Source organism: Bombina bombina, chromosome 1 (assembly GCF_027579735.1).
Source record: "Bombina bombina isolate aBomBom1 chromosome 1, aBomBom1.pri, whole genome shotgun sequence".
Classification (NCBI taxonomy): Eukaryota; Metazoa; Chordata; class Amphibia; order Anura; family Bombinatoridae; genus Bombina; species Bombina bombina.
Genome location: NC_069499.1, coordinates 1,159,776,309 through 1,159,791,402, shown reverse-complemented (window position 1 = coordinate 1,159,791,402; position 15,094 = coordinate 1,159,776,309). Strand labels below are relative to the sequence as shown.

Here is a 15,094-nt window from a genome sequence, read left to right as displayed (position 1 = left end):
TGATGTTCCTTCCTTGTGTCCTTATCCTACTTCTCAGAAGGAACGGCTTCTGCACAATCTGGACATGGTACGTGCATTAAAATTCTATTTGCTGGCGACTAAGGATTTTCGTCTGTCTTCTGCTCTGTTTGTGGTATTCTCTGGGAAACGTAAGGGACAGAAAGCTACGGCTTGTCCTCCTTTCTTTGTGGCTGAAGAGTATCATTCAGTTTGCCTATGAAACTGCTGGACAGCATCCTCCTGAGAGTTACGGCTCATTCTACGAGGGCGGTTTCCTCTTCCTGGGCATTCAAAAATGAAACTTCTGTGGAACAAATTTGCAAGGCTGCAACTTGGTCCTCTACACAGTTTTTCAAAATTCTATAAATTTGACACTTTTGCCTTGGCTGAGACTTCCTTTGGGAGAAAGGTTCTTAAAGCAGTGGTGCCTTCTGTTTAGGTTCCACGTCTTGTCCCTCCCTTATCTGTGTCCTCTAGGTTGGTTATTGATTCCCAATAGTAATTAGATGATCCGTGGACTCACCGTGTCATTAGAAAGAAAACTAAATTTATGCTTACCTGATAAATTGATTTCTTTATTGACACGGTGAGTCAACGGCCCGCCCTGTTTTTTTTAGACAGGTTTCTTTTGTTATGTTGTTAACCTCAGGCACCTCTGCACCTAGTTGCTTCTTTTCTTTCCTTTTACTTCGGTCGAATTACTGGGGTGGGAAGGAAGGGAGGTGATATTTAACAGCTTTGCTGTGGTGCTCTTTGCCGCCTCCAGCTGGGCAGGAGTGATATTTCCAATAGTAATTAGATGATACGTGGACTCATCATGTCAATAAATACATTTATCAGGTAAGCATAAATTTTGTTTTTGTTTGACTTCTGTACTGTACTTCTCATCTTGAATATTTGCCAGTGTTCTAGTTAGGGTTGTTGCAAGCTCAGACATTAATTTTATTGTGACTAATAGGGATTTTCTGTCCAGATACTGTTGGATGTTAAAAAAAGCAGCATTTTTTTTCTAGCCAAGCTGTTTTTTTATTCTTTTCTTAGTAGAAGAAAACAAAATATATTATTTTAGTTTGCAACCACGAAAAAAAAGTAGTTATCAAAGAGTAGTATAAAATGAAACTAGTATGAACTATGTACTTTTTACCAAAACTCACGACCAGTATACTATGAGTAGCTACCACAACTCTGCTGGATCTGCAATCTTGAAAAAATAATGTTGGCTTATAGGAACATGATTTTTTTTCTAAACTAAATTGTAATACATTCTTAAATGCCCTCTTTTTTTTAGATTGGACAAAGAAAATTATAATGTCCCTTTTAAGGGAAGTACAAAATGTTTATAACTGCCTAAACATTTTTTTTTAAATAGGTTATATTTTTCAGAGAAGATAAAAAAAAAAAGTGCAGTAAATTTTGTTTGCACTTTGTAAAAAAATTACAAATCATTCAATTTTGCTACACTCTTGAGCTAGCGTTACAATAATCCTTCCTCAGCCAGGTAGCATTATAAAGTAGCCAGGAGAGGGCATTGTAATACACTGCAATATTATAACATATTATAACAAAAAAATGTTACTTAAGCTTTCAAAGTCACAAATTTATTGGATTATTTAACATAAATTAATGTAATGATAATTTCTACAACAAACTTTGAAAAAATGTAATATAAGCTAATTTTATCTGAATATTGGCTTAAACGTGAGCTGAAGGGTCAGTAAAATCAGCTTGTTGGTGTGCCTATTAAATAGGTCTTGGGGAGAATACTGCTTCCTACATGTATTTACTTGAAGGACTTTAAGTCCCATCCAATAAACATTGTTCTTTAAATGCACCGAGCACTTTATTTTTTTTGCTTTGGTTTTCATGTACCAGAAGTAGATTTTGTTTTCTATGGTCTTTCTAGTGGTGTAAATAATTTCTCATATGAAAGGTGTATTTAGAAACGCTATTAGTTTTCAAGGTGGGTGCTGCTGGTGCTTAGTTGCACTTAGGGGACGCAGGTCGATATTTTTGAAGCCTTAGGGGCTGCATATAAAGTTATGACCATTAAAAATTTAAACAGTGAATGTTTTTGGTTTTTGTGGCCCCTCAAAAAAGCAAACACTATGGCACACATTCTTAGGTTTGCTTTTTCCCAAGGGATGCATAGATAATCCAGAGGATTGCATGAGGCCCTTGGGCCTCCAGTTGGCCATCCTTGCTCTAGGAAATAAGCTTTAACGCTTGTCAGATTCTGTTTCTGGGTTTAGAAAATTACAACATATATAATTCTAAAACCACTTCTTTACAGACTTCTCTTTTTACTTACCAGCCTTTAAGTTCTCTAAGTTTTTACAGTTTTAAATGTTTTCTCTCGGCAGGCACAAGCCAAACAAAGAGCAGGTAGAGCTGGAAGGACAGGCCCAGGAAAGTGTTACCGGCTTTACACTGAGCGTGCCTACCGTGATGAGATGCTCACCACCAATGTACCTGAAATCCAGAGAACTAACCTGGCCAGTACAGTCCTGTCACTGAAGGTTGGGAAACACTATACTATATGTTTAGTCTTTGCTATAGCAACAAATATAGAGAATCAGAACAAAGTGCTTTCTTCAAACTTGTATAGTGCCCTGGACTAACAGTCCTCAACCTGTGCTCTGAACCTATAGAGTTTTCTGAGACTGACTGAGAGGCTGCCATGTTTAAGTTTTTATGATAAATCCTAATTATGAGCCATAGAATGGTCTCCCTGATCTGCCAGCAGACAGTATAAGAACTGTTGTTGAAGGAGTAAGAAGAGGAGATAAGCTGATGTAATTTAGGAGACTGGTGGAGAAAGAGTGAAAAATGTGAAGTAAAAAAAGATTTATTAGGGAAAATGTTGTGTTTGATCAGGTAGTCATTTATTTATTTTCCAATATTATTGCAATCACATATGAATTGTAGCACATTTTAGATTTAAACTTTATGCTGCTATAAACATTTTAAAGCATTGTGCTTTATCACTGACAACACAGTTATGTGGTTTAAATAAACATAACATATTCTGGTCATGTTTGTTTGCTAAATTTGCTTTCTAGGGGTCTCACTCACTCAGTATGTATTTATGTTTAAAGATCAGGCAGTTGTTTATTTTTATTTAATACACAACAAAGTCATAATTGGAGCAGAGTTTTCTTTATAATCTGTGGATTTGAACACAAAAAATTGTACTCTCCATTATAGCCAATAGGTGTGTTTTATTGAGATAATTTCACTCATCTTTTATGCACCATTATTTTGCAGGCTTTTTATTTCATCATAACCAAATTCACTGCTAAATATAAACCCAGTACTGAATGTCCAGTATGTATGTAAATGTTAGAAAACATTGGATTTTGGGAAAGGTTGCTAAAATTATCTCACTATAACTAATCCAAGTTTGTTATGTGCTAGATTGCAGTGTTTTTGTTCAACTCATTTCTTTTGAATGAACATAATTGCATGCCAAGTAGAACCGTAATTGACTTTCTTTTGATTTTTTTAGGCCATGGGGATCAATGATTTACTTTCCTTTGATTTTATGGATGCTCCTCCAATGGAAACCTTGATCACTGCCATGGAGCAGCTTTATACCCTTGGGGCACTGGATGATGAAGGTCTGCTCACCCGTTTGGGGCGTAGGGTAAGGAATAACTATAGCATAGACTTTCCAAAGAATATTATCTGCTCTTTCCACATTTGTATACATACATATAAATATAAATAGATCATGTCAAACTAATCTAATTAGATTGTCAGAGGAAATAAGTAAAAATATAGATAAAGGGGAATCAGTTGATGTGATTTACTTGGGTTTTGCAAAGGATTGGCACTGTGTATGAATTGACTGGGAATAGCTAAAAATGTTAGATTGTGGATAAATAACTGTATAAAAGACAGGGAGCAGTGAGTAGCTGCAAATGAATCATACTCAGATTGGACAAAGGTCATCAGTGGAGTCCCCTAGGGATCAGTACTGGACCCTGTTCTTTTTAATATTTTTATTAATGACTTGGTGCACGGATTAAATAACATCTCTATTTTGCAGATGATACAAAGTTGTGTAAGGTTATAGGGTTAGTGCAGGATGCAATTGTTTACAAGGGGATCTACAAAAATTAGAAGAATGGGCAGGTAAATGGAAAATGAGATTTAATACTGGAAAATGAAAGGTTCTACATTTTGGAAGTAACAATATGCAAGTGACCTATTATTTAAAAGAGGCTACTGACAAAGGAGAAAAGTGATTTTGGAGTACTTTTAGATAACCAGCTAAAGATGGGTACACAATGCAGGGCAGTGGCGTCTAAGGCTAATAAGATACTAGAACTGTATGTATTAAAAGAGGCATAGATGCAAGGGAAGAAAGCCTCATTCTGTCCCTATATAAATCCCTGGTAAGCCTTCACCTTGAATATAGATTGCAGTTCTGGGGTCAATCTCTAAAAAAAGACATTGCAGTCTTAGAGAAAGTTCAGAGAAGGGACTCAAAAACTAATAATGGGAATGGAGAATTTAAGCTATGAGGAGACATTATCCAAACTGGGGTCTTCTTTTTCTAGAAAAATGCACTTAAGAGGTGATATTATTACTTTATATAAATATATTCAAGGCCCATATACAGAGATGGTCACAATTTAAGGCAGGTGGAAAGGAGATTTAATCTCCAGCAATGTAAAGCATTACTTTGGTTGAAATAAGAATTAACATTTTATTTAGCATAATTATTAAAACATTTTTTCTCACGTTTGCCTATTTACAGATGGCAGAATTTCCACTGGAGCCCATGCTGTGTAAAATGCTGATCATGTCAGTTCACCTTGGCTGCAGTGAGGAAATGTTAACCATTGTTTCTATGCTGTCTGTCCAGAATGTATTCTACAGGCCCAAGGTAAGATCCCATAGCTTCATATTGCTGCACAATGTGAATGTGAAATATCACAACAGTCTCTATATAATCCAATGTGCATTACCCTGTCACTGGAGCTCTGATGTTGTGTTTCTGTAGTCAAAATACCAAAGAGCTTATTTTGGTCATGTTCGTTACATTTGCAAGAGAAATAGCATATTGAATTATATAAGTATATGTTTTTTATATTTAAGTGTAAAAATGATTTTTCATAGCATGGCAAATTAAGACTTGATGTTTATTTTGAAGGACAAGCAAGCTCTTGCAGACCAAAAAAAAGCAAAGTTCCACCAGACTGAGGGAGATCACCTGACGCTCCTGGCTGTATATAACTCCTGGAAAAACAATAAGTTTTCCAACCCTTGGTGCTATGAAAATTTTATCCAAGCTCGCTCTCTTAGGCGTGCTCAGGATATCCGCAAACAGATGTTGGGCATTATGGACAGGTGAGTATATATATAGTGTGTGTGTGTATATTTTTTTTTATTATATTGTACCACCCGGCTAAAAGTTTAAGCTAAACTTTGCTACTTATTAAAATGTTTAATTTTTATTGCACAAATTATCATTAAATACATTTATGTTAAATTATGCAATTCATTTGTGCTTTGGATTGAATATATATATATTTCAAAGAAGAAGACTCAGTGTTTTCTTCTTAAACGGTAAGAGTCCACAGCTGCATTCATTACTTTTTAGAATTCAGAGCCTGGCCACCAGGAGGAGGCAAAGACACCCCAGCCAAAGGCTTAAATACCTCCCCCTCTTCCCACATCCCCCAGTCATTCTTTGCCTTTCGTCACACGAGGTTGGCAGAGAAGTGTCAGAAGATTGAAGATAGTCTCTTATGGAGGGTAGTACCCTTCGAAATGGGACTGGAGTTTTAACTAGTTCTCTCTCAGTGAGAGCATGGATGAAAGTTAGAGTCTGGAGATGCAGGGAGTGTCGTCTCTGCGAAACCATCCCAACTCATGTTAACAGCTCCTGGGCAATCAGCGTGACGAGTTTCGCTGCCTGCCTTTATTCACTCAAGTCCTTGTCAGAAGCGATGCTACTATCTGTCACACTTGAAGGTTCCGCATGGCCATATCTATGGTGCTGGCGCATTTATATCTCCCTAGAGAAGTGTTTTATGATTCTGTCTGTGTTTAGTCAACCAGGGTCCGTCGAGCGTGAGATCGCCTGAGTCAGTTCGACCTTCTGGGAAGCGATGGCCTCTGAGGCTTCATGGGCCCCTCCCTCGGGCCGGGGTCGTCCATCGATCCGGCAGGGGAAAAATTTGCCTTCCGTTATAGACTGGCACGTCTTCGTGTTACTACTAAGGCATGTTTTGGCGGTGCTGGAGGTTAGACGTATGGCGATGGAGCCAATCTCCTTGACGTCTCCGTTTTTTATTTTCTTTTAAGTATCTGTTCCAGTTCTGAGCTTGCAAGATTGGGGCCTCTGATCGGCTGGTCCTGTTAGCGTGCCCATTCTCCTTGGGTTTATGTTATCGTTCCCTTCGGGCGTTTCGATTTCCTGGACCTTGGACAGTCTGGAACGTTCTTGTACCAGGCGGGTACTGGTCGAGCGTTAGCTGCTATTCCTAATGGTTCATGTCACCCACGTGGTGCAGGTGTGCTGGTTATCCTGTCGGGTGCCGAGTCGTTTTCTTTGGTTAAGTGTAACTTTTTTTTTCTTGTTGCCTTCCATTACTAGATCTTACACGTCAACCCGTTCCTCGGTGGACGGAGTGTCAGAGGGATTGTATACGGTCCTCTTACCGTTCCTACTGTCGAGGGGGTTCCGGGATCGAACCTTGCTAAGGCTTCATCATGGGTTCAGGAGGTCCTTTGGCCTCAGAACCAAGTTCTCCATTCCCATGGTCTGGAGGTTTGGATGACCTCTGGACATCTGGGGTACCAGATTGAATGGCAATTTTCGTTTCACTCTTGGTATTTTCTGGAGGTCTGTTTCTTGTGGCCTAGTCGCAGGTACCTCTCAGGTTGCTGGGGCTGGTTTTTCCCTTCTTGGGCGGTCGGGTCATCTGTGTCTGGAAGTTCGGGTATGTCCTTCTTCCTTTTCCTTTCAAGTATCGTGCACACTCTCATAATTAGGAGCACAGGGGTTTGGGGTTATTCCCCTTTTTCGCGGTATTCGCCCCTGGTCAGCTTGTCTGCCAGTAGTGATGGGGCTCCCATCGTTATTCCTTGTGCTGTACAGGGTTTCCCAGGAGGCTGGTCCTGTAAGGATCTTTGGAGAGAGCTTGTTTGGAGCCTGTTCATTGTAAACCCTGTGGTCTTCAGACCTTGGGGTGTTGCCTTTCGATCCTCTAGGAAATCTATCTCTTTAGGCTTGCAAGTAGAGGGTCCTGAGTTTATATCCACTTCCGGGTGCTGGTTGCCATCTCTTAGGCCTGTCGAGATGTCTTCTAGGCTCTTGGTCTTATCCTCTGGCGAGTGTCCAATGTCCAAGGACATTAGGACGTTGGATGCACTACCTAGAGTGCAATCCTCCATATGAGGCACTTGATGGTTTCTCAGGGGATTAGAACATCGGCCGGTCCTGGGTTCTGGGTGTCTGGCTTATGGCTATGTCTATGTCTCTTGTCTGAGATTTCGGGGTCCGGATTTCTGGATTTGGTCCTGGGCGATTCAGTTTCAATCCTTCGGTTGGAACATCCGCTTGTCCCTTCAGGGGGATTGGTTGTCATTCATGCTATGTTGTGACTTAGTGGCTAGCTCACTGGGCTTGCAAGCGGAAGGTCCAGTGTTCAAATTCACCTTCAGGTGCTGGTTGAAAACTCTCAGATCTTCAATAATATTTGAATAACTGCCTGTAGGTTAGTTTTGCTGTCTCTCAGGGGGTATTGCACCTTTTGATGTGGGCTCGTGGTTGTTGTCTCAACCGAGCTGGCGGTGATGGCCGAATGGTCTCTTCTCAATTGGGTTTTTACCTTTTCTCCATGCTGATGGCTGGGGAAGCGATTTCCTTGCGTTTGCCCTCCTTTGAGGAGATTTTGGCAGCGTTTGGCAGATAGTACAGTATCTTCTCGTTTCCGAGGGGTTTCTTCCCTTTCTTGCGCTCAAGATGTCATGGGGGCTGGATTCTGGTAGGGCTTCCTTTTAGCACCATAGGTTGCATTTTGTGTTGTGTCGGAGGATCTGAGGATAGGTTTTTGTTCTTCCTCCCATAGGTTGCATTTTGTGTTGTGTCGGAGGATCTGAGGATAGGTTTTTGTTCTTCCTTGTGATCGCTCTCTCATAGGTGTGGAGTTACACTCTGGGGAAGGGAGAGGATCCTTATTCTCTAGGGAGTTCATTTCCCTAAGCGGTTGTCTTGTAGCAAACGTGTTTTTTTTTTCTTAACTTTATTTGGTGATCCTTTTGGATCTTTTCTTGGTCCTCAGTTCTCCCCCTCGGGGGTAGGTCGAGGTTCTCGTCCTTCGGATGGGGTTAATTTGTGTGATCCGGGAGCCTGTGGGACTTGGCTCCTCAGAGGCCTTTGTGCTCCGTGGAATTTAGGGATTTGGAGTGATCTCTAGCACGGCCTTGCCTGTTGTTTAACTGATGTTGCAGTTACTTGGTCCTTTCAGGTTTTTACCCCTTTTGTTTCTAGTTTTTTATTGGGTGTTGGGTAATTTCAGGCTGTGGTCCCCTTCGAAGGGGCCGTCTTCTGTACCTGCCCTTTGTTTGCATTCAGTGTCCTCTATAGCTTGGGTATTGTTTTCCCAAAAGTAATGAATGCAGCTGTGGACTCTTCCCGTTTTAAGAAGAAAAACTTAAATTATGCTTACCTGATAATTTTCTTTTCTTCTGACCGGAAGAGTCCACAGCTTCCCGCTCCCATTTTATCTATGTGGCGGACGTATTTTAGTTTTTATTCTTCTGGCACCTTTTTCACCCTGATATTTCTCCTACTGTTCCTTGTTCCCTTGGCAGAATGACTGGGGGATGAGGGAAGTGGGGGAGGTATTTAAGCCTTTGGCTTGGGTGTCTTTGCCTCCTCCTGGTGGCCAAGTTCTAAATTCCCAAAAGTAATGAATGCAGCTGTGGACTCTTCCCGTCAGAAGAAAAGAAAATTATCAGGTAAGCATAATTTGTTATTTTTAAATACACTGTTACTTTATTGTATGGTGGGTTATATCCAACGCTTCAGCCCACACTTGAGAAAGGGGCTGAAAAGTTGGATGTAACCCACCATTCAATAAAGTGTGGGCTGAAAAGTTTTGGATGTAACCCACCATGCAATAAAGTAAGTGTATTTAAAAAAACACTGAGTCGTTTTCTCTGAAATATGAATACATAGTAGGACTCATTTGTACAACTTACTCGTTTGGCGTGCCTAATCCACTTGGAAAAAGTATATGTATGTGTATGTATGTGTGTGTATATATATATATATATATATACAGGGAGTGCAGAATTATTAGGCAAGTTGTATTTTTGAGGATTAATTTTATTATTGAACAACAACCATGTTCTCAATGAACCCAAAAAACTCATTAATATCAAAGCTGAATAGTTTTGGAAGTAGTTTTTAGTTTGTTTTTAGTTATAGCTATTTTAGGGGGATATCTGTGTGTGCAGGTGACTATTACTGTGCTTAATTATTAGGCAACTTAACAAAAAACAAATATATACCCATTTCAATTATTTATTTTTACCAGTGAAACCAATATAACATCTCAACATTCACAAATATACATTTCTGACATTCAAAAACAAAACAAAAACAAATCAGTGACCAATATAGCCACCTTTCTTTGCAAGGACACTCAAAAGCCTGCCATCCATGGATTCTGTCAGTGTTTTGATCTGTTCACCATCAACATTGCGTGCAGCAGCAACCACAGCCTCCCAGACACTGTTCAGAGAAGTGTACTGTTTTCCCTCCTTGTAAATCTCACATTTGATGATGGACCACAGGTTCTCAATGGGGTTCAGATCAGGTGAACAAGGAGGCCATGTCATTATATTTTCTTCTTTTATACCCTTTCTTGCCAGCCACGCTGTGGAGTACTTGGACGCGTGTGATGGAGCATTGTCCTGCATGAAAATCATGTTTTTCTTGAAGGATGCAGACTTCTTCCTGTACCACTGCTTGAAGAAGGTGTCTTCCAGAAACTGGCAGTAGGACTGGGAGTTGAGCTTGACTCCATCCTCAACCCGAAAAGGCCCCACAAGCTCATCTTTGATGATACCAGCCCAAACCAGTACTCCACCTTCACCTTGCTGGCGTATGAGTCGGACTGGAGCTCTCTGCCCTTTACCAATCCAGCCACGGGCCCATCCATCTGGCCCATCAAGACTCACTCTCATTTCATCAGTCCATAAAACCTTAGAAAAATCAGTCTTGAGATATTTCTTGGCCCAGTCTTGACGTTTCAGCTTGTGTGTCTTGTTCAGTGGTGGTCGTCTTTCAGCCTTTCTTACCTTGGCCATGTCTCTGAGTATTGCACACCTTGTGCTTTTGGGCACTCCAGTGACGTTGCAGCTCTGAAATATGGCCAAACTGGTGGCAAGTGGCATCTTGGCAGCTGCACGCTTGACTTTTCTCAGTTCATGGGCAGTTATTTTGCGCCTTGGGTTTTCCACACGCTTCTTGCGACCTTGTTGACTATTTTGAATGAAACGCTTGATTGTTCGATGATCACGCTTCAGAAGCTTTGCAATTTTAAGAGTGCTGCATCCCTCTGCAAGATATCTCACTATTTTTTACTTTTCTGAGCCTGTCAAGTCCTTCTTTTGACCCATTTTGCCAAAGGAAAGGAAGTTGCCTAATAATTATGCACACCTGATATAGGGTGTTGATGTCATTAGACCACACCCCTTCTCATTACAGAGATGCACATCACCTAATATGCTTAATTGGTAGTAGGCTTTCGAGCCTATACAGCTTGGAGTAAGACAACATGCATAAAGAGGATGATGTGGTCAAAATACTCATTTGCCTAATAATTCTGCACTCCCTGTATATATCTGTATATATCTATACCTATATATATGATTTTATAAAATCCAGCTAGAACGAATCCTCCCATCAGGTGCAGCTACCTGGGTGATAGCCAATAAATGGTTCCAACAAATACTGCATTCTCAGGATTTGCATAAAAGAAAGTCAGCTTTAATGGATGACATTTCAGGGAACTCAAGTCCCTTTCCTCAGATCAAAAAACAGTGAACAAATGTGTTAACAATAGCACATTATATACAACACAGCAAACACATACCTCCCACTCCAAACCAAATTTGAGCCAAACAGTGTTCTTGGAACGCATCTCTGCGTTTCAATCAATCTCAGACCGGAAGTGCAACGATTCTCCACTTCCGGTTTCGCCAGGTACATCTTATAAACAAATAATTCCCCAATGTGTATATTGTTTATATAAATCAAGTGAAACATATTCACAACACATATCCATTGTACCAACAAGGACATCCACCTCATTGCAACTTGGATTTCACAAAATCGTCAAACCGGAAGTTGTAATAACATCACTTCCGGTTTCTCCGTGTGCAACTAACAAATTGGTCAGAATCTATTCCTGTCACATATTGAACAAAAATTGTGAGCTCCCCCTATTGGGTAAATGGTGGATATACACAGTGATGGTGTGGCTACTTAAAGTATACAAAGCTAGACATGGGTTTTATGTACAATTTCTAGCATTGTCACTCTATACTCATATAGCCATATTAAAATTTAACTAACTCTATTAAGGTGCAGCACCATTTCTTTACACCCATATATATATATATATATATATATATATATATATATATATATATATATATATCCCCTGGATTTATAGATCCGGTTTTCCCTGATATAAAAACCAGATTATTGGCGCTAGAATATTATAACTACATCTTAATCTATAAGTGAAAAAATAATAATAAACATAAAAACACATAAACAAGCAGATAGCAATGCATCTCCTCTTATGGACCATTCATCTTCAATCAAACTCTGTTATTCATTTACTAGTGGCACATCTTTCGCTCCAATACTGTCTGTCCATGGATGGGCATAATCAGATATGTGTGTATGTAGATCCTTCCCATGTGTACCTCCCAGATTTCAGGTCATATGTTTTTTTTTCTCTGTATTACTGGGTGACTTCATCTAGTAGGTAAGAGGGGTACCCCATGCTCGGATCCCCTCCGCTGGATCAGGGTTCCCATGCGATAGCCCGACTGCGCGGGTAGCACCCCACGGTGCCATCAGCCCATCAGGGACACATCGTACCATGCTACATATCTGCACCCTAGGTTCGTGTCAGATTAACCCCTTGAAGACTGGTACCGAATTTAATCCACCTGGGGCAATTGTTCCCAGTCTGTAGATCCACTGGGCCTCTCTCTACAGTAGGGTTTTATCCCGATCTCCACCTCGATCAGGTTTTAGCACATGGTCTATCAGGGTATATCTGATTGATGCCACAGAGTGTCTCTGTTCTGCACAGTGCCGTGCCACAGGTTGATCTGACGAGCCCTTTATCAGCGCCTGGCATATAGCCAGTCTATGGTTGGCCATGCGTTCTCTCAGGGTACCCTTCATCTTACCCACATAGAACTTCGAGCAAGGACACATAATCAAGTAGACCACATATGTGGTGGTACAGGTGATTGAATGTCTGATAGTGTACACTTTATTCGTGTGAGGATGATGGAATTTCTTTGTTGAGATAAGTCCATTACATGTCATACAACCCACACAACGGTAGCTTCCCTTGATGTTGACCTTCTGGTTACACTGATAGCACTGTTTGGGATCCCTGCTTACCAACAGCTCGCAAAGATTGGTGCTCCTTTTATAACCCACCATGGGGGTAAGTTCTTTAGTGAATCGAAGCTTGGGGTCCGATGACATGATCGGCCAATGTCTTCTTAAAATCCTACCAGTATTGATGGTATCTGGAGTATAGGTAGTCACCATGATCATCTTGTTGATCTCTTTGCTGATCAACTCATCCTGAGTGTATTGCTGTACCATTTCAAGGATTGGTCCCACATTATTCTGTTTGTATCCTCTCTGAAGAAATTTTCTCCTAGTCTCTTCCAATTGGGAGACCCCCCCCCCCCCAGTTTTGCTGTGTGTTGTTACGGATGGTTCTGACCATCTGTGATTTAACAATACCTTGGAACAATGTGGGTGGGTGACAACAACTGTGGCTCTGAGAATGGAGTTGCGATCTGTCGACTTCTTGTACAGAGTGGTCCCTAATTTAGGGCCATCCTTGAAGATCTCCATATCCAAAAAACTAACACTTTCACTGTCAGATGTCATTTTGAATTGTACTGCTGTGTCAGTGTTATTGAGGGTGTTGAACCATGTATGTAGGGAGTCCGAGCCCCCCCGCCAGATCAGGAAGATGTTGTCTATGTATCTTCGGTAGAAGACGATAGACGACATCTCCCCAAGCCAAACAAACTCATTTTCGAATTTTGACATAAAGATATTGGCATATTTGACCCCATTTCCGTGCCAGCGGACTGTACATAGAAATCATCTTCGAATCGAAAATAGTTTTGCTTGAGACAAAAGTCTATCAGAGTCAAAACAAATTCCACTGTAGGGCCCTTATATTGAATGTCCCCTAGTATGTGCTTCTTAACCGCCAACAGTACCACCTCATGGGGAATGATGGTATAGAGACTGTTGACGTCAAGTGTTACCAACAGGTCTCCCCCTTTAATGTGAATATCCTTCAGCAGTCTAATCAACTGGTTACTGTCCAACAGAAATGAACGAATCTGTCTCACAATGGGCTGTAATAAAAAATCGATATATTGTGCCACTGGTTGTGTTATAGATTGAACCGCCGAGATGATGGGGCGTCCCAGTGGTTTCTGAAGACTTTTCTGCACTTTGGGAATCGTGTATAGAACCAGTATTCTAGGATGTTGTGTAATACAAAAGTTACGGATCTGTTCAGGTATGAAGCCCTGTTCCAGTCCAAAATCTAACAAATAATCCAATTTCTTATAGGTTACACTATCCATTAGTTGTTGCAGTATGTCCTCTCTGTAATTTATGTAGTCCATCAGGACTATTGCCCCGCCCTTATCTGCGGGCCTAATTATCAAAGTTGGATCAGACTGCAACGATTTAATGGCTGTGCTTTCCTCACTGGATAAGTTGTTTTTCCACTTTGTGTCATGTATTTCCTGTTCCAAATCTTGTGTCACAAGTCTCGTGAAGGTCTTTATGCTAGGGCTACAATTCCCTGGCTCAAATGTACTGGGCTTCTTTAAACTATTAGGTATTTGATGTGTGCTAATACCCTGGGGTCTAGTGACATGTTCCTGAAAGAATTATTTAATCTTTAAGTTTCTATGAAACCTATGTACTGTATGTCTAACTTCAAATCTAACTCAGAGATAGTCACTAGGGACAAATGAAAGTCCTTTGTTAAGAAGTTTAGTTTCTGATGGTGTAAGTACATGTGAGCTCAGGTTGATCACTATATCCTCTAATGGCCCCTGCGTGGGGGTCTGTGGCGTGCACCACGCCTTACGAATGTGGGGTCTATAGTGCTGCCCCCTCTGGAGCGGATGGTCAACCCTAAAAAATGACCCTGGCCCCTTTGTCCCCTATAGTTCTGTGTGTGTATACTCTGTGGGGTACTCAATATCAAAGTGCTCAGTCCAGTCTGACAATGGACAATTGGTACAATGGGTGTGTGTTGTGAATATGTTTTACTTGATTTATATAAACAATATACACTTTGGGGAGTTGTTTGTTTATAAGATGTTTAGAAAAGACAAAGTTATTTTCTCCCTTCCGTGTGTGTATTAGGATAAAGCTTCACCCCTCACCCTAAACAACAGGTGCATATATACAAATAATGAAGACAGCGGTTATGGCCCCGGTTTTACTCACGAGTCTATGTCTGCGCTCGGTCCTGGGGAAGCAGTACCACCCGTTGGTGGAGTATACAATACCTCTCACTGCTCCCCTGTTCAAGCATGCAGGTGTCCTCGACTTCGGTGAGACCGTGCAACCGCTTCCAGTCGGCGTCTGACGTCACAGTGTAGATCCGCTGTGCAATCCAATTGGGCGGGTGAGAGGGCTTGGTCTGGAGTCCGTGAACGGTATCCTCATTGGCTTAGAGTAGGCAACAAACATCAAAGGTACAGAGGAGATCAGATACAACTTGGTGCTTCACAAAACTTTTCTTTATTCCATTTAAAACCGCAA

The 15,094-nt window shown here is 40.9% G+C and overlaps 1 protein-coding gene across 2 annotated transcripts in view; it reads left to right on the top strand.

The window, feature by feature from the left end:
- Window positions 1–15,094, top strand: part of DHX8 (DEAH-box helicase 8) — a 271,060-nt gene that overhangs the window by 226,853 nt on the left and 29,113 nt on the right. For both annotated transcript variants that reach the window (XM_053699596.1, XM_053699595.1), the window contains exons 19-22: window positions 2,361–2,516; window positions 3,506–3,643; window positions 4,763–4,891; window positions 5,159–5,355. In XM_053699596.1, the coding sequence (XP_053555571.1) occupies window positions 2,361–2,516; window positions 3,506–3,643; window positions 4,763–4,891; window positions 5,159–5,355 (620 nt within the window). The remainder of the gene's footprint in view (window positions 1–2,360; window positions 2,517–3,505; window positions 3,644–4,762; window positions 4,892–5,158; window positions 5,356–15,094) is intronic.